The following is a 23,786-nucleotide window of genomic DNA, read 5'->3' as shown; positions in this document are numbered from 1 at the left end:
GATTTGATAATCCAGCGCCCTTGTTTATCCAGCAGAAAATGCCGTTGCAAAAGGTGCCGGATTAGAGAGGGACGACTGTAACACTATTATATCTACATGTTGTATAAAGGCTAACAATAATAATTATTGTTTTCAACTGATTGTACCCGGTACCCACACTTGCATGCAGTATACATGTATGGACAACAGTACAATGTACTGTTCATGATGACTCATGGACTCGTTTTAACCAACAACTAATACTTGAACAAGTCGGTGTGGACATACAGTGATACACCCTGTACACAGGCATAGGCTCAAGCAAGAGATAACCAGTACAGTACTCAGTAGGGATGTAGCAAGCAACATAACATTGTTTGGGTCCTGTCTAGGCTATAATTATATAGCTACAGCTATAAGGCCATGAAACTTACGAAAGATCAGTGCAGGTCCAGGACCACGCATTGTTCAAAAATTACTGAACTACTAACTTGTAAGCTAGCCAGAGGCCTCAAACCACAGACGATGGAGGCATTGTACTTTGTAGATCTACTATTGAGTATTGTGGTGTCGTCTCTGATTTGCAGGACATCTGTACAGGGTCTGATGTCAACCAAGGTCAACCCCCGCCGCTAGATCTGCAAGTACCGGTACAAGTGGCTGCCGCTGTGCGCAAACTAGTGGTACATCTGCAATTAAATTATTTTACAAATGCACTGAGTCTCACTCTGTCTGTCATAAAGATAGGTAGTGGGTATTCTTGTGCCAAAGACTTGGAAGAGATCATGTGTGTGGGACCAGGTGCTCAGTGTGGTTTACTGTCAGTACACGGAGTCGGTACATACCGACAATGACATACACTGATACAGCGGTACTTGCCAAGCTAGGCAAGAGAGTGAGCTGGGAGTCGTTGGTACGGATGTGGGTCGGGTGACTGACTCACTAACCAGTTACCTGGCAGTTCTTGCCAATCTTGGTCCGAAGCTCTCGCAAAACGTATTGTCGTCGCCGGTCATGTCGATATGTCAGCCTCGGACTGGAGTAAAAGTTGTGCATGCATCATGACAGTGTGTCGCCATGTGCACTTGAAATGTTGCCTGGCCTGCTTCTTCACTCAACTAACTTACTTTTTACAGTAACGTCAGAGTTCAACAGCAGCTGCGCATGTAGGCTCAAGCATCCAATCTCAAGTTAGTGTGCAGTCTAGAGAGACGGAGCTGGAGAGGTAACACAAGCCCTGGACAAGGTCTTCAAGTCTAACAAAGCTCTTCGTTGTGTCTGGAAAACGGTATGCTTCGCTGGCCGCGTTCAGTTTTCGGAGATCAGCGCGGAAAACCGCCTTTTGCTTCTTGTGACTGAACAGTGATTTGCCGCTACACAGCAGCTGATTGTGCACACCTGTGTGCGGGCAACTGGCGAAGCGAGACGGTATGAGTGACGGACTAGACGTATCGACGCTCTCTCTCCGCGATGTCGGTATCGGCAGTGGTGGCCCAGAACCAGATCTGGAGGCCATCCTCAACGTGCCCGTCAGAAACCCGGCTAGCCAACTGGCACCATTGAAGAAGGCGCCACCCCCTGACAAACTGCCCGTTGCAAGCCTCTTCGACACTGGCAAACCAGGCTCTGGCAACAAGAATTTCAAGGTAGCTGTCCGCGTACGGCCCTTGATCGAACGAGAAAGGGTGTCGGACAGAGGAACGCGACTCACAGTATCATTCGATTCGAACACAAGCCTCACCATTCGTCAACCGTCCTCTGGCTGGGACGAAGATGACGACGAAGCACCGACCAGCTTCACAACATCAGCTGCAGCTGCCACCACTGCCAACCAGCATTCCTTCAGCTTCGATAAAATCTACGATCCATCAGTGGGTCAGGAGGAGCTGTACACGAGCGGTGTGGCTCCGGTAGTGGATAGCATTCTGGAAGGTTACAATGGCAGTATAATCTGTTATGGACAGACAGGTACAGGCAAGACTCACACCGTGGAAGGAGGTAAAGGTGATCAGAAGGGTATTATTCCCCGTGCTAGCGATCAGATCTTCAGTCATATCGAGAACAAGGCCGATGCTCACAGTCGCTATTTGGTTAGAGTGTCATTCCTTCAGATCTACAACGAAAAGCTCATAGATCTGCTCCATTCGACCAAGCGCAAGGGTGCCGCTAGCATAGGTCCAGCCATTGACAAGGCGTTGAAGATTCGTCGCACCGCGGCTGGCGGCATATTTGTGCAAGGTCTAAGTGAGCACGTGGTAAGAACACCATCGGATGTTGCCAACCTCTTGGTACAGGGTGGTGCTATGAGAACGACAGCGCAGACCAACATGAATGTAGCATCAAGTCGCAGTCATGCCGTCTTCAGTATCATTGTGGAGCGAGCACACATGGATGCATCCAAGAAAGGCAGCAATTCGGTTACGATTGGGAAGCTGAATTTGGTGGATTTGGCTGGTTCAGAGCGCCTGAAGACAACTGGTGTGACAGGCGTGCGCCTCGAGGAGACAAAGAATATCAATTCGTCCCTGTCCGCTTTCGGCAAGGTCATCCTAGCTCTGACAACGCAGAGCCGCAAGCATGTGCCGTATCGTGATTCTCAGCTAACCCAGTTGCTCCAGGACTCGTTAGGTGGCAACTGCAAAACCACTCTGATTACGACTATCACACCTGCATCATCGTCGTACTCCGAATCAGTCAACACTCTGAACTTTGCAAACAGGGCAAAGAAGGTGAAGAATTATGCCATGGTCAATCAGGACATGACCGATCAAGCTCTGCTTTCCAAGTATGAGAAAGAGATCAAGCGTCTTCAGAGAGCTCTCCAAGAGCAAAGGGAAGGTGGGCAGCTTGTAGATCGCAGCGAGCTGGAGCGTGTTGAAAGCAAATGGGCTGAGGTGAGTTGGAATGTAATTATCATTATCAGATATCTATGCTTTCCAAGGGTGTTACATGTACGCACATACGGTCATACCACTGGTACTTGGGAGCAAAAGACACTGCGTATACACATAAGAGCGTTGCCAAGACCACTCAACTGGCCATTTGACCACCCACCATCTATGCTCGGGTCTTGACCACCGTTCTTATCACTGAAGTTCTACCCGCGGAGTACAGCCAACCTCGTGAATAATGCCTTGATCATGCATAAGAAACGTGCCATTATTCGAGAGTTATCATTCCTCGTGAGGCTGTGGCATGCAGCCCAATGGCAATGGTCACTAGGTCTTATTAAGTTGATGTGGCTATTCACGAGTGAGTTGTTGTTATTCACAAGGGTTACTGTATACCCTTCAGAATACATGTACCGTAAAATCCCGCCAGAGCGCCCCGTCTCTCCCATCCGCCCCTCCCTGACTTCTTGTCAGGGACGTGATTGATTGTATCCTCGTATGACTCTGTCGCAATCTGTGATGCCGTTCTGTACTGCAGACGCGTGCTCAACCCCGTTGGAAATAGTGCCCACCCTCTTGACCAGGGATCACACAAACCCTGCGTTTTGTCGGGTCTGTACGACTCCTGGCTCTTGACCTTTGGTCGGTGTACGAGATGCACGAACAGTTTTCGTAGGGTGAGTACTTTTTCATGTAGCACTGAATGCGGCAAGTAGGACTCGCCCATCCGCCCCTCCCCACCTGAAGCGTCGAGGAGGTAGGGGCGCTCTGGCGGGATTTTACGGTACATGTACATAAAAACGATGTGTTGACGGGATGGGATCTGATAAACAGTTTGTGTTGTTGCCTTGTTGCCAGGTGTTCCGCGAGAAGGAGGCTGTTATGAGTGAGCTGGAGAAGCGCGAGCAGGAGGTTGAGAAGTATGCAAATGAAAAGAAGTCCTTGGAAGAGAGGATCAGTGCACTGGAAGGCATGCTGGTGGTGGGTGGCACTCATGCTGCGGACGCTTCACGTGCAGAGGACACCGAGGAGTTTCAAGTTGCCGTGCGCAAGAAGCAAGAAGAGCTTCATAAAGAGTACATCCAGAAAGTGCAGAGTGTAGAGCAAGAACGTCAGGAACTTGCCAGAGCGCGGGAGCTTCTCGCTAAGAAACAGGAGGAGATCGACCGTGAACGTGAGCAGATGGCAAGTAGGACATCGGCAACTGTGGGTGAAGTTGCTGGTGACTACAGAGATGACATGTCCGAAGGAGTGGTATTTGATCGGACTGATGGTGGTCGACAACAGCAGTGGGCCACTCGCCGCCAGTCCTCTGGCGTCCTGCACAACACCTGGGTTTCAAATAAACCCGAGCCCATTAGTCCGACCAGATTTGAGCTGGACGACTACATCCGTGCCCTGCGACATCCTGAGACCGGTATTCGCCTGTGCATTCATGCAACGCATGGCCCCTGTTTCTCTGGAGCTGACGCTGCAATGTGGTTCACTCACCACATGCAAGGAGTTGACACGATTGAGGCTGCCGAGGAAATTGGCAATCGTTTCATCAAGCTGCGTGTTATTGCAAGTACGGAGCAGTCTCTGGGCTTTCAGGCTGCTGATCACTGTTTCTACACATTCACGCCGGAGACCGATGATGCCACTATGCCGCCACATTCACCTGAGCCACGACCATCCAGTGAGCTGTCTCATTACTCTGCCAGCAGTGATGCTGCACTAACATCACGACCGCAGACGTCTGCAAGTGGTGCCTTCTCCACCGATGGCTTCTCATACCCAGTTGCAGCATCTCCGCAGCGCGAATCTCCGGATGGCATGTTGGAAGAAGATGCTGGCAGCAATGCGCTACACGCAGCTGCTGCAAAGGGAGACCGATCAGCTGTAAAGTAAGAAATAGTGTGGTGCACATAACTACAGTAGTACCTGTGTTTACTCCATGGCACACTGAACACCACGGCACCAGTCCTTGTAGACAGGGGTGCCTTCTGGTGGAACACGAGGTCTGGTCAGATGCATGCCTCCCCCACTTCCTTGTATTGGCACGTTGGGTACACTTGGTTAGGCACCATGACGTGCTAAATAGATGTAAATCAAGATGCAAATGTAGCAACGTAGTCTAGTTCCTAAATGAACACCCCACACAACCACCTGGGCATGGCTGTGTGGGATGTTCAACAATGCACTCCTGATCCCAACGTACTCACATGCATTACTCAGACATGTCATACACAATAGGCGTGTTGTCTGAATGGTCTACATCAGGTGAAACAGACGAAACTGGATCAATATCTTTAATGTATCTGTTGTCGCTGCCGTGACCTCATGGCACAAGCTAGCCCAGCAAGGCTGATACACCCCTGAACCACAGTAAGAAAAAAATATGTGGATGAGTGACAATGGTTGCTGCTTGTGTGTGTGCGTGCGTGCGCGCGCGCGCGCGTGTGTGTCTGTGTGTGTGAATGCACATGTGTTGGTTGGTTGGTTTATACATTGTTTCTTCTGTCCAGGCAGCTAATACCGGCGTATGGCATCGAGTGTACTGACCACAGTGGGCGTACTCCGCTCATGTATGCTGTAATTGGGAATAAGCAGAAGATATGCGAGCTGCTGATCCGCTGTGGTGCCAACCTCTTCGCTGATGACAACAACGGTCGGACGCCACTCCTGTGTGCCGCCTACTATGGCAATGCTGACTGCATGCGAGTGCTCCTGGGCCAGAAAGCATCTACCCAGGTACTACTCCGTAGCACTGATATTGCTGGTCGCTCTGCACTTCACTGGAGCACCAAGGCAGCAACAACTGCTGGTCTTCAACTGCTTGCCAAGCACTGTAGTTCTCAGGTCATCAATGCCTACGACGATGACAAGACCACTGCGCTGCACTGGGCTGTGCTCTTCAGACGCCCGCAGCACTTGCAGATCCTTCTGAAGACGATGCTAGCTGACGCTAGCCTGCCTGATGCGGACGGCCGGACGTGCTTGCATTATGCTGTCAGCACCAACCAATTGGATTGTGCCAAGGTGTGTATCTCAAGTTTACCTTTGAAAAGTAGCTATCCTAGCATGCAGATGCGAATAGGACAGTCTGGAGTCTGGAAACCCTGTGTATGTAGCAAGTACTGTGTGGTGTGCGAAATCAAAGAAGTTCTGTCCCCGTGCAGTCACTTCACCGAGCACTCTCTGGATGTTTAGCACGGCTCTATTGATTGATTGATTGATTGATCGAGGGGATGGGAAGACAGACAGCATTCATCCCGCACACTCTCCTCAGTGAAGCGGCTCCGAGTCACTGGCCCAACCGATCGCAATGAAGTCCAGTCAACAACAAAGCATGACATTTAAATCCGCTCAGCGCATCAACACATGAGAACATATTAGATCTGAACTTACCTTGCTTGATAGGTTAGCATTCCGAATTAGAGAAGACTTCATGCAGCGCCATGTTTGGAAATGGATGGGTAAGTATTCCTACGCCGATTTTCAGTCACATCACCAGAAATGAAACCGATCAACTTTGAAAGCTTCCCTTCCTTCTGCTCCTTGAATGATGGCCAGTATGTTCATGTATATGTGTGTGTGTCTGTAACAATGTACAGTTCATTACGGAACAGTGGCCCGGAATCCTCAACCAGAAGGACAAGCGCGGCCGCACCGCATTGCATGTGGCTGTATCATCAGAGGGAACTCCGGACATGCTCCAGCACATCCTGTCGTGCAGCGAGTGTGATGTTAATGCCACGGATGCACGCAAGACTACTCCTCTGCATTGGGCGGCGGTTAGCAATCGTCCAGATGTGGCAATGGCCTTACTTAATCATGGGGCCAAGGTACAGTTATTGAGAGTGTCTAAATTCAGCAATAAACTTTATGAAAAGGCTTCGAATACACACACACTTTGGACAGAAATGAGATAAAAAGTATGGTAGGATAACCATGCAGGTCATACATACATTTTTTGAAGGCAAGTGACATATCACGGAGCTCAGGCCCTGGCGAAGCTGTTTAGTTAACAGAAGTAGTACAGGTCTACAGATGCAATTGTACTTGCAATGCACTAACAATACGGAACAGATTACACTAGTCCTCTACGTAGATACTACTTCGAAGTGTAGTAAGATGGAACTACAATGTACCCATCTATTCCATGATTGGGCTAGTCGACGGGTTGCTGTGCATGCAAAATGGCGTTACCTATCGTGCTAGAATTGGTCTGTTCACTCCTGACTGCCCCGATGCCGTCGATCAGGACTGGTGGAACCAGTTTCAACTGGTCCAGCTATTGTGCAATCAAACTAGTCTGAATGAAGCAAATTGGGGGCCCCTGGTTCTGCCAGGCCTGCGTTCCATGTGTCACGTTGACATGCTGTGTATGCTCATCACTACCACTGTGTGTATGTGCATATGCTCATCACTACCACTGTGTGTATGTGCATATGCTCATCACTACCACTGTGTGTATGTGCATATGCTCATCACTACCACTGTGTGTATGTGCATATGCTCATCACTACCACTGTGTGTATGTGCGTATGCTCATCACTACCACTGTGTGTATGTGCATATGCTCATCACTACCACTGTGTGTATGTGCATATGCTCATCACTACCACTGTGTGGATGTGCATGTAGGTGATGATGAGAGATTCGTTTAGCATGACACCGTTGCACTACTCTATCCAGAAGGGCCACGGAGACGTGACCAAGTTACTACAGCACTACGGAAGCAACAAGCAGAAGGCTGCCAGTGACCCTATCACAAGTGTCGCTGCGTCGGGTAGCACGCAACCCGGATCTCCTGGTGGCGGTGGTCGAGCAATGTCGAAAAGCAGAAGCGTACTGCTGACTGCATCGGCCGATCATCTTCTAAGCAGCCAATCGGTTCTTGCAGTACCAGAGAGCAGCCGTCAGGCGCAGTCCACCAGTCCAACGACAAGACCAAACGGCATCCTGGTAAACCGCCGCCGCTCCTCCGGAGCACATCTGCTCTCCAGCCAGATGTCACAGTGGCGAGAGCGCAGAGCGTCACCAGATGTCCGTGGTGTCCAGGATCCAATGTAGACATTGTGCCAAAACATACATGTAGGTCAGGTAACTTATTTGTTGTCAACTGAGTGATGGCTGTGGTTGAGTTTGCAACTTTAGTTTTTGATGCACGACCCACCAGAATGCACGACCCACCAGAATGAACTTGATAGGCTTGTGATTACATGTACTTTGAAGTGTTATACCTGTTGAGTAACTTTTCCTTTCGAATACGAAACAATTCAAACCCCTCCTCACACAAGGCGCATGTATTGTACTTGAACTGACTGAACCTTTATCATTATAATTATTATTATTGGAACTGAAGCTTCACATTCTTTGCTCTACGCACCAAACGAGTCGCCCATTGTGAATGTACAAGTAGAGCTTTGAACTCGCAACTTGCGTCTATCCTCTTCTTAAATGATCAGGCTACATTCATGCCCGGACTACTACATGTGTCAGGATATATCTTGGCAGCTGACTGGGGGGGGGGAAGGAAAGTCATGATTAAATTTTGGTGAATGGGTAGCCGTGTGTAAAAATGATAGTGGAACGATTAATTTGCAATGCTGTACCTATTACTAGTATGACAAGGCATTCGAATACTCGTTCTAAACAATCACGGCGCCCCTTTACCGTTTGCTTGGTGTTTTGCACGGAGAAAGAGAGACATGATGCTGTAGACCCATTGTGGGAGCAGGAATGTTTTGGTACAGATACTGTACTATAGCTTAGAATCAGATGCCTAGGCTTTTGACGTCACACTTGGAAGCCATCGTCAAACCTTAATCGTGAACATTGTCATGCTCTATCAGAGGGGTGCTAAGGTGGTGCTAGTTTGACAGTGTACAACATACTGTAATTCACAAATTTTCGGGGTACTTTTATTTTCGGTACTTTCGGTGGGTCTGTTTCATACCTAAAATTTCAATACACTCAACAAACACTAACACACGTAATCCAATAGGGAGCTGCTTCTCTGTACCTAAAATTTCTGTTCACCTAACCTGGCCATCTGCCCTCATACCGAAAATATTGAGCACCTAAAAATTCTGAAATTAGAGTATAAACAAGAGTACTCTTGTATAAATTATACACACAATACTGCATCTTGCAGCGTGGATGTGCGTTGACTTGCATGCACCATAATGATTAGTCTGCAGTTATTAGGTAGTCGTAAATACCTGACTACTCCTTGGCTCGTAGCGTAAATGTGTACCTTGCATATGCATGGCACCATAACAAACAGGGAGGCAGATAGATTGATTGCTGCAGTTTTGGAAACGGCTGTCAATGGAGACTTGCTGGGTGTATGATTCACACGCCGAGTAGCCAGCCGTATCATGTCCAGTTCAACCCAACATGATTCAATGAACCAGTATTTACGCAAAGTAAGGACAACACTAGCCACACGTCAGGATGTGTATCGGAAAATGATGTCAATGTTGACCACCTTTTTTACCAACAGAGTGCGGGTGCATCCCTTGCCATTGCACAGTGACAAGACTATCGTGGAAATAGATGCATTCTAAATTGCCCTGGATGCCGCGATGAATGTCATAGGTCATCTTGGTGCATTCCTACACAGTCAGTTGGTAGCCCTTTAGCCTTGGCGTGGCCCTACTTGAGGTGGTCCTACCTGGTTCAAATGAATTTCTTCTTAGCTACGGCAACGCATAAGAACTGAACGAAATATTCTATTAGTCGCAAAGTAGTACTTTCAAAGCATCACTGTATATTCTCATGAGATCGCGGTCAACAGATGATGAAATGCAGGAACGGCACATGGCATGGCAGCAAGTAAGCAAAGGGTGCACATCTATTCATGCATGGTAGCAGAAAAAAAAACTGAAAATAATTTACCCCCAAATAACAAAATACTAAACATGGTGCAACCAGAAAGATAAATGACATAAAAATATATGGAGAGATGTACTGCGATTCGTGAAAAAGGATGCAGCGTTTGCGCTTGGCATTGTTGAACGCAAAGTTAAATAGCATGCATGGGTTGGCCCCCGAATAGTACGGACTTCTCAACATTATAACCGCATAGCCCTGCAACACACTGCATGGGCTAACAGATATGGGCCACACACACACACACACACAGAGTCTTTCAATCAAGATATTTCTGTAGCTACATCGCAGGTGTTAGGAAGGTGGCTGTCCAGGCTTAGCTCCGAACCAAGAGGTCTGCAAGAAATCCACACAGTCGTACAGTTCGATGTATGGTTTGAATGTGTTGGTGGTTGTTTGATCCTGCTTCATATGACACATTAATTCAATTTTGACTGTTTTGCATGTAGCGCAGTAAGTGCGCATGGTGCGCTTGTCCCGATGTAGTGTACTTGCTGTGAATTACATGACTTCCCATGCACGAAATGCGGAAGGCTATTGTATAGTAACTGTTATTAATGGCTGCTAAGGGTACCCGATAACCCGCCCGTTAAGCCACGTACCCGTTTGTAACCTTAAAGGGTAACCGTTTCACCCCTAAATTTTCAATTGTACTTGTGTCAGAAGTTTCAGAACCGTCACGCAAAGCACCCGAGGACATGTTGGCACACCACTTAAATTTGCCAACTTGAAACAACAAGAATTATCAACAGACCTAATCCGTGTCTTCAATCTAGGAAAGTTTGGGGCAAGTCTTTCGGAATTTGAATAAATCAGGGTCTCGGCACCAATGATCGCCTACGCGCATGGTTCACACACTACTTTTGCCTGAAAGGGCACAGGAGCCCTGCTGAAGCAGGCCAGAAGAGCTGAACATTGTCCAACGCTCCCGGCCCTGGCTGCCGGTGATTTGCCGTGAGAATTTGGTATGTACTTTACTGGTTCACATACGCACATGCTACCTGAGAAGCCAACCCTAATGACGTATGCATACATTTATACGGGAGGCAATTGCCTTTCCATATGTTGGACTCAGTAGGCAGTCAGGTCACTATAGCCAGTCCGGAGACCAGTATACAGTCTAAATCTGTAGAATCTGTCATCAAGATATGAATTCATCTGGAGTTCGACTCCTTACTGGATTTCCAACTGTTTAGAGGACATCGACTGCCTACTGATTCCAAATCTATACGTTGCATAAGGGCTCACTTTGGCAAGGCGGTGAGGTTGGACAGCACCGCAATCATGAGTTCAAAACCCACTCTGTACAAGAAAACAGCATCCTGCAACACATACCTTGTACGCAAAGTAGTCACGGACTAGCTTCTCCTCTTGGGATGTAAACCTCAAAAGTGTTGAAACCGCTTTTATCAAGTGTTGCGCCTGAAAATGAACAGAGTGATACAAACAAAGAATGGCTGCAGCAACATGCATTCTCACAACACAGTTCTATATTTTTATCTTGTAAATATTTTTTCTTTAGACTTTTCCTTATTCAACTCACTCAAAGTCTTTATATAATGGGGCTCCCCGTGTGCTAGTTTGTACGTGAAGTGCATAAGTAGAGACAGAGTGTGGATGCGACCCGCTACCCTGTGAAGTTTCACAAGAAGCGTGAGTTTCCAAATCTGCAGAAAGTGTCCGACGGTCACGGATAGGATAACGACTACACACGGCTTAGTGATAGAGCATTGCTAGGCTAACACGAAAGGTCCCAGGGTTAAGCCCTGATGGCCAGTAATGATTCTCTTCAGGTTGTTACCCCCCCCCCCCCCCGCAACTATCAAAATGGATTTGTAAAATTTTCCTGAGATTGTATAAAAAACAGGAAAACACAAGAAAAACAAATAAGTCTCAACAGTGGCAAGCTAAATTATACATTCTCCATACCTCCCAGTCTGTACTGCACATATAACGCAGAATGACATTCTTCAGGTATCTACATAGGCACATCAGGTTAAGGAATTGCAGCAATCTAGATCAGTAGATGGAGATTGTATATGCATGTGATGACAAACGATTGGGAGATAAAAAGGTCACTTTACACATTTGATCCGTCACTACAAAATCCGATCTTAGGGAAGCACTTGGTATGAGACTTGGCAACAGAAACATTGCAAAAAAACAACTATTTGTAGCCACAGGTAACATAGGTATTACTAAGCCTGAGACACATCTTTACAAGGCAACCACAGCAATACGGCTCTAGTATGAATGTGAGCCAACCCTGTGCAACCAATACATGGTCACACTGAATGCATAGGTTTGTTTCATGCGCCACACCCCTCATACACCACTGACTTCCTCCCAGTCACGTCCGGACAGGACCAAAGGCAAGGAATAGAGAAAAGAAGAGGGAGAGAGAGAGGGGGGGGGGGGGGGGGGGGAGAGTACGTTGATATCACAGAAATCCCAATGACACTACAAAGTAACATCCTCCCAGCAAAGAGAGGGCACATTGCTATGCTGTGTGCTTAAAACTAGTATGCAGTGAGGCACTAAGGATACAAGTCATTCACTGGATCAAGCTTCTGGCTCGACATAGATCCATGTGGGGGTGACAGGTCAGCTGATGACACAGGATGTAGCTTTGCCGAAACTGGTTTCTGCAAAACATGAAAAAGAACACACAGGTCAGAGACTGTAACTGAGCGTATAACCGAAGGTGAAAAGTACAACTAGTAGAGCTTACACCCACATGACGCTGCAGCTGCTTTCGTAGATCTCCAAGGAGCTGCTGTTGTTGTTTGACAGTCTGAAGCAATAAGAAAAGAAAACGAGAAATCATATGCCATCAGAAAATGAATAGCACACGTTGGAGGGGGGGGGGGGGGGGGGGGGGGGAGAGAGAGGGAGCGACCAGAGCAGAAGTAGAAAACAGGCATGGCAAATCACCGACTGTACAACAGCACCCAGCTTTCAACTACATACATATACATCATCAGCCAGCACCCTTGTGCCCAAGCTGCCGCAACTCACCCAAAGTGTACAAGTGTACACCAGGATGGATAGTCCAGACAATCAGTGAACGAGAGAGCTTGGAAGCTCAGGGCCCTACGCTATGCTTTTTTACCTTGACGACCTAGGCAAAAAAAAGCATAGGGATGTTATAAATTTTCTTATCAATTTCTCCTATTTTTTTTCAAGACATAACCTGGGATTCGAACCCGCACTATCGCCCTGCATGCATCCCCCGATACACTTCGCATACATACTAATTCTTCCAAGTTGCTTCACGTTATGATCTTGCATTTGAAAGCCCTATTTGAATATTGTGGCCAGCTGTTTGTGGCCAGCCGTCTTTGATGGTACGGTACGGGACAGATACGGGATAGCGCCAGGCGTGACACAAACAAACAAACAAATACCAAATTAAAGCTGTGTGGACCCTGGCTAGCGCCAGACGTTACTGAAGTAACGTCTTCTGCATAGCTACGGGAATAAATCTAGATTTGTGCTCAGTATGAAGTGCTAGCTAGGCAAGTCGACAGAACTTCACCACTAACCTGATTCTTTTCGGCCATGTCTTCTTCCATGCGAGCCACCTTCTGATGAAGTTCAGCAAGCTGCAGAGCGAATGCAAAACTCACAATATTATATTGACATACAGTGATCCTTTACAAAGGGTGCTAAACAAAGACAAACGCACAAAGAATAGGCCCTTTGGAAAAAAACCCATTCGAATTACTCGACGCGTTCAAAATGTAACATATTTCACACCAGAGTGACAAACGAAACTCAGAAACTGTAGCTTGCATCTTATTGTTGTGTGCTGGTCAGACCAGTGTGGTTGCAAAGCGTGTAGTGTGATACAGAACCAAGGGGATCTGATCAAGTCTGGACTCGACTGGCTACATCCGTACCTCTGCCATGGCATCCGAAGATGTTGTCTGGTCCATCAGTGCTGATCTGGTAGCATCGGTAGTGTCGATCGGTGCATGAGACACACCATTCGAATTACTAGACGGGTTCAAAACTGCCGCATCCTGCAAAAGAAGGCGAACGTAATGTGTTAACAATGTGACACGCCTTGTGAAAACATCCTAGGAAGGCGCAAAGGGACAAGTCAAAAACTAATATGCCAGATGAGTTGGCTTCTTCTTACAAAACCATTCTAAGTAGGGATCTCAGCGCGTGCAATGCGCAGGGTGTTTGCGCCATCGAGTTTCGAATGCAGCTCGCGGACACAGCTACAAAATGGCGACGGTTGATTTTAGGCACTAGTACTCTAGCAGTACAGTGCAGTACATGTATACATGTACATTATGTGCAGGCGTGAGATTTCAACCTAGTACTCGTGTACCTTGCTAGTACATTATTATTTTGGCAGATGTACGTCAAGCTTCACTTTCGAAAAAACCAAGGCAAAGGCAATGTTTGAGAGAGAAAGAAGATAGTTATGAACTCAACATTCAAGATACTTCGCTGATGCTGCTTTCTACTGCTGAAGTTGTGACTGGGGTCACCGTACTGCCGACAAGTTAAAGTAGATTTGCAGCTAGTTGTTTCCAAGTGAGTTGTTTGCCGGTATGCGAGAACTGGAACAGTTTTCTTGTCAGCTTTCTGCTGCAGGACCACCTTGCGGAATTTGATCTGTGTCTTGAGTGTGCCCACCTTACCTGACACGATGGCGATCCCTACCAGTTTGCTGGTGTCCGTCCAGCAACCAGCCTGCCCGGCGCCCACGGAGAGTGGCTGTCGGGCTTCCAGGGCCCGCTTCTCTCTCGACTGGCGATCAGCCTCTTTCTCGATGATCTCCTCATGTCGGAACTTTGCGATTTCTGCGCAGCGCTGGCGATATTGTTGCCGATGCTTCTCAGCACCACGGAGAGCACTGGAGAAAAGCTTCTTTTTCCGCGCAGTGCTCTGCTGCTCAAGCCAGGCTCCTGTCTCGTTGCTGCTGAAGAGGACCATGCCCTCGATGGCGATGAGGGATGTGTTGGGTTTTTTCCCGACACAGTCTGTCCAGCTGAGCGAATGCTCTTTCACTGGCAACATTGGTGGTGGCGACGCTGGATGTCACCGTACGCAAGTCCGTCGACATAGTATGGTGAATCCCACCTGGAAGATGGGCTGCCAGAAGACGTTTCGAGTACTCTATGTGGCGAAAGACCTGGATAGCAGCCGGAGGATGACACTCATTTCTTGATCAGAGCTGTCTGCAGTGAATAAAGTTGTACTGACTTCATCCACTGTGGCACTGGTGCCCGGAAATGGACATGCAGACAGGTCCAGGAGATCCTGTGGGTCGTCTTGCCAGGCATCCAGCTTGTTGCATATGGCAGTGTAAACTTTGCTCATGTCAGCGATGTGGACGCTCGGGTTGGCCAGGACATGCCAAAGAGGGCCAGTGAGGACTTTTTTTTTGTCAAAGATGCCAAGAGCTAGACAGGCAGCGACATACCCGGGGCCGGCTACATCCGCACGGACAGCAACGTGCAGACGAGTTGGCATGCCAAACACCTTGTCATAAAATGACAGAATGCTGTCTAACAGTCTTTTAGGTAGCACACGCCTGCAGCGTTGTAAAATAATATGTTAAAACGGGTACCAACAAACCGGGCCAGTGGGATGGTACTAATGCCCTGCGTCTTCAAAAAAGATTTAAACTGGGCATGGTTGCCGGTCTGCTCATTACAATGCGCCTCGAGGGCCTTGCACACCGTGCGCACCAAGTGAACTGGCCCAGGCTCTACAGTAGTGAAGCTGCCGACTGCTGCTGCGCCCCACACCGCTGGCATATTCTGCCTTCTCCCACGTACGCATAGTTTCCTGCGCCTGCTCTGCCAGCCCAACGATGAAATGCAGCCCCCAGTAGAAACAACACCAAGGCATGCTTTCGCATCGTTAGAGAGCTCACTCCAGCCGTCAACAACGCTAGGCATCACCGTCTGGCGAAACTCCTGCAGCACGTTGTTACAGCTCTTCTCGACACTGCCCCGGTCAGACATTGTGTTCTTTATGTTGGTAATTATGCGATGAACACTGCACCATTGTGGCCTGCATTTTGTGTCACAGTCTCAACGTCTCTCACCATGTCCAGTACTGCCTCGAAACAATGCTGTGCCGATCCTGACCTGACTTGGGAGAGGCGTAGATCTAGGGTGGCATCAGCAGTTGAAATCTGAGCACCATAGTACTTTTCGCCATTCTGTGGTGCCGTCTCGGTGGAGCGTCAGGTTCTGTGTTGCCATCAGCTGCTCACCAAGCCGAGTCAGTACTAACTGCCTCGCTTCACCAAGAAAATTACACATCTTGGCTGGGCTTGGCAATCGTTCAATATGATAGGATGTTAGCGTTGTGATAACGGTTTCATGACCGCTGGCCCATGTTCTACACCATCGTTGTGTGCAAGGAGTTGAATGCAGCACTGACGTACTGAGTTTGTGTACTGCAACGGGGATCATGACATGGTCCTGATGTTGCCACGTTGCTGCAGTGTGTCATGCTGACGGGTAGGCTTTTGCAACTTCCTCCTGTGCTGCACGGAGAGATTCTTCTAGCTGCGTCGCCTTTTCTTTGAGCTTCTTGTTCACTCTCATCAATGCGCTGCAGTTATTTCTGTATATGCTCCTCAACTTTGCCTCCTGTCACCACAGCCAGCTGTTTGCTAAGATTGTCAACGGGGGCTTGCAAGGACAGTACTGCTGCTTCCGTTGTTGATGTATGCTTTGATCGCAGTCTTGCTAGTTGTTCCTTTGTGCTGATTGTCTTCCGGCGTGCGTTTTCGATGCATTCTCTCTGCTCATCAATTCTTTTCTTCTGCTCCGTTACCCGTTGCTCGAGTTTTCTGAGATCAGCAAGCTCTGTGTTTGTGATACTGCTATTGCTCTTTTGTTGAGGCAGCTGACATTCGTACCATGCCTGGCAATGTGAACACAGAAAAGAGACGAATATTCTTGATGTAGCTACGCACACCATTTTTGCTGATTTTATCTTGGCCATAACCAATTTGGAACAAAATGTCCAAGAAGTTTGGCAAAGAACGCGATCTTAGGCAGCACAAGTCTTCCGGACAAGTAACTGTAGGACAGTAACAGCGCTAGGGCCTAGAAAACGATGAGGAAAAAAATGGTTACGATCGACACTAGCGGAATCGTCATCTTCATCGTCGCTTGAACACATGGTGATTCCCGCCAAAGGACAGCGTGGCCAAGGCGATATCGTCAAGGTTGATTTTCCTATAATTTGCCATGTGGCAAGAACATACTTCAGAGAAGATTCAGTGAAAAATTCAGACGTTTTCCCCGGTTAGACTGTCCTAACTTCGATTTTCAGTGCATCAGCCATCGTGAACATCGCCGCCATTATCACTCAGAGAGAAGACATCGCGCTCAGAAGAAGAGGGTTCACGCTGCATCCAAAAGTGAAATATTGTGCTCTTTGATCCTCCATTGTTCCTCTGAGAGAGTGTTTGGGAAATAAGTAGCTTGGAGATGGCCGTAGAACGTGCTTCCCTGGACGCACCATTCAGCCATTTCTACTGTCTTTTTCAACTTGATTTATTTCGAGAGAGAAAATGTTACTTTTCACGGTTTCTGCACTGGACGCGTTTGGGATCGAAAATCTCACCTGCGCAAACTGGCTGCGCAGTTCATGCGCTGAGATCCCTAATCTAAGGCAGTAACAACAATCTCAACAGTGCCAAGCACGCCATGCATGCGGAGGGGTCCGAACAATAAATTCAAAAATACATACGTGATTCGACGTGGATGACAGCTCCTCCAGGGACGTCTTGGCCGAAGTTAGTTCTTCTCGTAGCTGTCTTGTTGCTAAACGTGGACAAGGACGAGAGCAGCACAATCAACACTATCCCGTAGTCCCATAGTGCAACAAGCAACATGAAGACTGTATTGAATTCCAAAGTCCCAGTACGTGTACGTATTGGGAATAGAATCTACGCACAAAGGAGAGACGAGGTCACCATTCAATCTCTCCTATTTTTCTAATGGCAAGATATCTACATGTATGTATGTTTCACTACCAGGCACAGGCGTGAACATACCATATTGCTCCAGCTCTAAGGAGTTCACCAGACGTCGTGAATCTTCTTCCTGATCATGACCTGGAAAGAATACACGCACAAAGAGTCCATACCTGGCAATGGTTCGCAAACTAAACGGCGTGATGAGGCATTCCCTAGCTGACATCGGGCAAAAGCTGCATTTTCACAATACCCTATTAATGTGGGCATGTTTGCCATAGTCTGAGGACTAGAGGAATGGTGCTATCGCATTTAAAAACAGTACACACCATTCAGGTACAGCACAGGTAAACCCTGATTTCAGCCACCATCCCTGGGACTGGCCTATCGTGGTCTTTGGACGCAGTGTGGCGAGTTTGCTACACTTCTTAGGAATAGAAGCAAGCTACCTTGACAAAAAAAACTCACGCTTCGATCGTTCCGTTGACAGGGAAGTTTGAGCAAATTCCAAAACTGCACCACGCAAGAAAGAAGTACAAAAAAGGAGCATTAGATTTTGAACAACAAGTATCCACGCAGGCCAAACCTCAAGAATACCCATATCCAACCGAAATTTCTGCACAAAAACTATTCCTAAAGACACGATCTCTAAAACAACGCGATTTGACTGCAATTTTTTTCGTCAGTGCATGCACTATGTATATGCGCGCACAGTCAGTACAGTATACATAGCCCAATGCTGTGGCCACGTGACAGTCAAGTTGAACCATAAGTGCTAATTGTCATGCGTGCACCGCACGGTTTCCATGGACGACCAAAATGGCACTGGGAATTCCCTCGGGAAACTTCAAAAATATATTTGACAAGTCACAGTCAGAACTGCACGTGGAAATTGTTTCAATTCCACTCGCGATGGGACGAACGGAGGACATTATTAGTGTTGGGAAGAGGTCATTGTGGCAATAAGTAGAGATGGATCCACATCCTCAAAAGTCGCTGCCATGCTGGGTGTTTCGGCGCAAACTGCCGGGAGATTCGTGCAGGAGACGAAAAACAAGGGTTCTGTCGCTCCAGCCAAACACCCTGGCCCCCCAAAAAGGAAGACTGAGGATCGATTAAATCGTCATTTGAAGCTATTATCAATGGCTGATCGATTCAAAACAGCACCCAACTGCTTGAAGAAGTCGCTGGAGATGGCGTGGCACCTGTGTCAGCGTGCACGGCGTGCAGACGGCCATGGTGGGATAATGGTGTCACCGTATGGGGATGTATGAGTGCGGGCGGTGTTGGCCGGCCGGTGTTGACCGGCTGTATCGCGTGGACGGGCGGATGGAGCATCAGCAGTTCATCGGAATACTGCAAAACTGCATGGCACCCAGCATAATGGACTTGTTCGGGGGCCAACTGCAGTATTCCAGCAGGATAATGACTCCAAGCACACCGTGTGCGCAACCAAGCGATGGTTCGACGAACAGCCGTTCGAGGTACTGGAGTGGCCCGCCCAAAGCCCTGATCTCAATCCCATTGAGAACCTTCGGGAAATCTTGCCACGGCACCAGGACAACAGCAGGAGGTGCAAGAACGAGGCGGAGATGTAGGAGGAATGCAAGGCAGCCTGGAGTCGCATCGATGCCGACCTGTGCCGCCGGATAGTCACACCGATGCCGAAGAGGATGAAGGCAGTGATAAAGAACAAGGGTTATGCCGTAGATTGGTAGTGTAGCTTTAACGAAGTTTTAGACAGATTTAGAGCAAGTACACTCAGCCCTGAAGACTGGCCAGTTGGAAGAGAAGGAGAAGATCTTGGGCAGTGGAAAGAAGCGTCTTGTCCAAGACTGCCCAACACGGTGGAACTCAGCCTTCCTGATGCTAGAACGGCTAGTAGAGCTGCAAACACCAGTGCAACCATTTCTTGGACATGGACACATGGCCAACAAGGACAGGAAAGCCTTCAAGCTTTCCAGCAACCAGTGGTCAGAGGCGAAGGCCCTGCTTGGAGTGTTGAGGCGGGTGGCTAAGGTTACACGGCCGCTGGGTGGGGAGAAGCAATCCACTCAATCTTGGTACTTACTACTTACCCCTCTTGACGGCTTTGGTGACATAAAGCATTCGGTGTGGATGCCTTTACGGCTTGCTGAAGGATCCTCTTCTTATTTATATCAAGCTCCGGTGTGGGAGCAAACACTTTTTGCATGTAATCATTGCCGAGGTCGCTACCACTACTTTACAAAAAATATAATTTTAAAATTTTAAATGTGGAAAACATGAATTTTTATAACCATTCTGGGAACGAGGGCTCCTTGTGGAGTACTCAGCAGCTCGCTCGATAGTGTAGGTGTCCGCTCGAAACCTTATAGAGTACTCACTCGATCACTACTTTTCAACACGTAGTTCTTCATATCCATCCGAATTTGGCAGCCGGCCACCAGCTGATTTTTTGTCACCTCGCTATTGAAATGCTGTAGCTCCATCACCTCTGCCCCTTTCCTCAAGACCCCTCCATATATATATTCTAGTGAATGCCAGCCTTGGTCATATCATGCTGTCTGATGAGTGTTTCTTAACACGAAACTCTGAGTAACGGCAGAAAAGGACTTGGTTGTGTCATTACTGTGTGAGTATTGTACTGAACTATTATATACTTCCTCCGCTAAGCAAAACTTCGTTGCGTTTTTAGTGTTCTTGTCATGGTATTTCTGTCGGCATTAGACATACATGTCAGTGATCTATCCCCTATATAGAGTAGCTGAGTTGTCGTCCATTGTTCTGACAGGCTTTTGAACCTCTGAAAAGCGCGGAGTCCTTTGGAAAATCGGCGAAGCAAAACCGTTTCTCGACAGGATGTCACCAGAACACAACCCCAGGCGCGCACGCATGACACCAAAGTGCGAAAATGAGAAACAGTTTGAAAGATCGCGTGGCTCGAGGAAGTGTCCAGGAGCCGGCCAGCACTCAGGCACTGCTGTACGAGTACTAGCACGAGTCGATGGTGCGCATCCGCACACAACCAAAATCAATGCACTTGTGTTTGCAGCGCAGGGAAAATCAAAAGCGTTCGACATTCAGGTTGTCGTTCAGTCGGCGCAAAATCCTGATGTCAACGTCGACGACTTGGCGTTCTTTCACAGCCTGTAGATAGACGTGTCACTCGTGGCGAAGGAAACCAGAAAGGAGCTTCTGCAGGGTGTGGAAACGTGCTGGCACGACACACCGCTGCAAAAATGGCGAGCGTTTGTTTGGGTCTGTATGGCTCCTTCCATGGCGGTCCGGAGAGTGGCCACAACTATCAGCGCCACCGTGGAGGTCGTCAAGGTCACAGTTCGAGCGAAGAACTTGGCGATCTCCACGATCAAAATAATCGTGTCTTGGAAACTTGTAAAGGCTGCGTAACAAAAGCTGGCAGCGCTGGCGGCTACAGTCAGCGAGGATGCAGACTCGATGTCATCAGGGAGTGAGTCGTCATCAGATTCAGACGAAGAGTGAAGCTGGACTGCTTTGAAACGAGCTGTGTGACATCTGTAAATAAATATCTTTCATATGCTGCCTTGTTTTCCACTTTGCAAAGCGTGTTCGTAGCCATAGAATGATTTGGACAACTGTAAAAACGCAACGAAGTTTTGCTTAACGGAGGAAGTAATATCATCAGGCTATTGTAGAAAAGGAAATGCAAATCTTCTCTTTCTCAGTCTCCTGGGTGGTTACCAACAATCAGTGCACGCCGGAGTATGTGGTGTGTGCGAGAAAAAAGGGCCAGAAAAAACCACTTCAAATAGCTGTGCGGCGTAGATCAGGCTGAATAGTGGTGGTCAATTCTTCAGTCTTGCAATCCCAGCACACGTTGCTATGGCATCTGCTGTAGCATCGCTATCATTGCCTCTGGCGATGGGCGTCAAAGGTCAAAGGTTGACAATCCCGTATTTACGAGATAGAGGTAGCAGCCTTGGCGATAATTGTATTAGGAAGGTAATTGCTCCTAACATCGTAGCTCGTGCCTTTCCCGCCCAGTCAAGTGTCAAGCCAAGTCGGCAGGAAAAACGCGAGCTCCAGTGTTGGGAGCAACCACCTTCCTAATCCCGTATTTACCAAACAAATTAGCAACAAGTGCCAACAACCCCAAAGACTGATTCTCAGAACTGTTCTCTACGCGAGTAACTGCACGCGCTGACAGTATAATACACAGTGCACATGTACTTACATTTCCTTTGCTCGTCCCTCCACTTGTCTAGCATGCTGTGACGCAATTTACCATCCTCATCAGAGTACAGGGAAGACTGCGGACACAGCAAGACAGAAACACGCGAGGAAACGGAAACATGTGCCCAAGTCTCTGGCCAGTGGTTTGATTAGTGCCAGTGTTTTGAAAGGCGCTTGCACAGAAAAAAGGGACACGCAAATTCGCTAGAACTTCCTGATTGCACTTGCATTGCCCCGGATACATCACCGTTGCTCACGGTAACTAACCTCTGCTAGATCCGAATCCACCGTATACTCAATCTCCCTGCCAAACGCCATTAGAGACTGATTTCTGCAAACACAAAGGAAATACATGGACCCTAAGAACTGAATGCAGAACAATAATTTTTTAAATTCTTGTACTGTATTCCGTTCTCGCTGTGAAAGCATTTCAATGCAACGTGGTGAACATACCAGTGTGTGCCACAAATGCATAGAATTACTGGCAGCCAGGCACTAAGTTACAATCCACTTGGAAAAGATGACAATTTTGCCTTTGACCATAGATAGGTCAACCTTTTCAAATATTTTTCACCGTGCAGTCGTGCTCTTCAAAACGTTTTGACGTCTATTTCTCTTGAAGTTATTTTCCTGCCGGGTTGTGAGTATTTCAGCCTGATTTAGCACTGATAATCGTGCAGACATGCTGGCACAAATCCCATTTCTGCCGGAATTGTAATTGGGTGTTAGAGCCTAATACGACCTAAATCGGATTCGAAACGGGCAAGAGATCAATTTTGTGAATGGACTGTTGGGAGCGAGTTGATGCTGTCTGTCCGCAACAAGAAGACCAGATATATTTTTAGACTCTTGAGTAACTATTATGTGTAGGCCACCTTGGTTTACGGATAGAACAGTCTGAACAACTCGCACTAACACGACATGCATGAATACACTGCGTGGACGCCTGGAAAATTTGACAATTTCTACTGGCAGTGTACATACCTGGTCTGGATGGATGTAACGGCAACAGTTAGATCCGCCTGAGACAACAGTGCACCAAACACAAACTTTAGTCACAAACTTAACAATGAATGTAGTAGTTGCATAGTACTGGTCTCCACAATAACCCTTTCAAGTACATGTAAAGCAATGCACAGATGTCTTGAATGCGTTTTCTTCAGACCTGCGGCTCTGCAAGCAAAGATATCTACACTGCATTTTACTGTAGCAATAGGTCAACTTACATCAAGAAAGGCCCGCTCCTTTGCAGAAGCAGACACAAGCCTGCGATTGTCTGCAAGATTCTGCCGCAACTCACTGCATTCTTGTCTTAGGGTACCCTTACAAGGCAAAAACAAAGCAAAACAAAAAAGTAGTATTTTAGAGTCACATTTTCAGCAGGGCAGTGAATAGAACGAAGGTTGCTGACATCATACAATCAAAGACATTTTGATAGTAGAAGTTGCTTCAAATACAGGTACTTCGTATATCAAAAGGCCTAAGGTGTGCAAACTCCACTGCAGCCACTTCATTACATGAAAAACCCTACACACGCCATCCTCAAGCCAAGTGGTCTCTTCGCTGCAAATTACAATTTCACAATCAAATTTTCGGCCAGGAGCCATCATCAGGATTGGATGAATCCTGATGATGGCTCCTGGCAATTTGATTGAGAAACTGTAATTTGCAGCGAAGAGACCACTTGACTTGAGGATGGTGTGTGTAGGGTTTTTCATACATGACTGTGTTGTTAAGAAAGCCAAAAGAAAAAAAAGGGAATTAGAAGAGCATTGCATGAGTAAGGAACAGTGATGCTGCAAATCTTACATGGCATGCATGATTTGCTTTTAGAGTGGTTAGTAAATCTCAAACCCTCCTCCTCACAGCTTCATCTT

The 23,786-nt window shown here is 47.6% G+C and overlaps 2 protein-coding genes across 2 annotated transcripts in view; one reads left to right on the top strand and one right to left on the bottom strand.

The window, feature by feature from the left end:
* The first annotated feature begins 548 nt into the window (after positions 1-548).
* Positions 549-8,333, top strand: LOC135806045 (uncharacterized). The gene is made up of 5 exons (XM_065320180.1): positions 549-2,873; positions 3,729-4,756; positions 5,378-5,891; positions 6,467-6,697; positions 7,500-8,333. The coding sequence occupies exons 1-5, from the start codon at positions 1,410-1,412 to the stop codon at positions 7,926-7,928; spliced, it is 3,666 nt and encodes a 1,221-aa protein (XP_065176252.1). The 5' UTR covers positions 549-1,409; the 3' UTR covers positions 7,929-8,333.
* Positions 8,334-9,319: 986 nt separating this feature from the next.
* Positions 9,320-23,786, bottom strand: part of LOC135806046 (golgin subfamily A member 1-like) — a 32,268-nt gene continuing 17,801 nt past the window's right edge. The window contains exons 15-28 of the mRNA XM_065320181.1: positions 23,136-23,231; positions 22,894-22,931; positions 22,177-22,240; positions 21,911-21,986; positions 18,184-18,228; positions 17,797-17,856; positions 17,490-17,563; positions 13,655-13,777; positions 13,298-13,357; positions 12,484-12,546; positions 12,300-12,397; positions 11,682-11,730; positions 11,088-11,174; positions 9,320-10,088 (exon numbers count right to left, since the gene is read on the bottom strand). Of these exons, the coding sequence (XP_065176253.1) occupies positions 10,047-10,088; positions 11,088-11,174; positions 11,682-11,730; positions 12,300-12,397; positions 12,484-12,546; positions 13,298-13,357; positions 13,655-13,777; positions 17,490-17,563; positions 17,797-17,856; positions 18,184-18,228; positions 21,911-21,986; positions 22,177-22,240; positions 22,894-22,931; positions 23,136-23,231 (975 nt within the window). The 3' untranslated portion in view covers positions 9,320-10,046. The remainder of the gene's footprint in view (positions 10,089-11,087; positions 11,175-11,681; positions 11,731-12,299; positions 12,398-12,483; positions 12,547-13,297; positions 13,358-13,654; positions 13,778-17,489; positions 17,564-17,796; positions 17,857-18,183; positions 18,229-21,910; positions 21,987-22,176; positions 22,241-22,893; positions 22,932-23,135; positions 23,232-23,786) is intronic.

The sequence above is a fragment of the Sycon ciliatum genome, chromosome 1, assembly GCF_964019385.1.
Source record: "Sycon ciliatum chromosome 1, ocSycCili1.1, whole genome shotgun sequence".
In the NCBI taxonomy this organism is placed as follows: Eukaryota; Metazoa; Porifera; class Calcarea; order Leucosolenida; family Sycettidae; genus Sycon; species Sycon ciliatum.
Note: the sequence above shows the minus strand (reverse complement) of the source record. Positions and strands in the feature narration are given on the sequence as shown.

Coding starts and splice junctions, on each gene's coding strand:
- LOC135806045 (XM_065320180.1), top strand. CDS start 1,410: ATGAGTGACGGACTAGACGTATCGACGCTCTCTCTCCGCGATGTCGGT. Junction 2,874..3,728: donor TTGAAAGCAAATGGGCTGAG/GTGAGTTGGAAT, acceptor CCTTGTTGCCAG/GTGTTCCGCGAGAAGGAGGC. Junction 5,892..6,466: donor ACCAATTGGATTGTGCCAAG/GTGTGTATCTCA, acceptor AACAATGTACAG/TTCATTACGGAACAGTGGCC.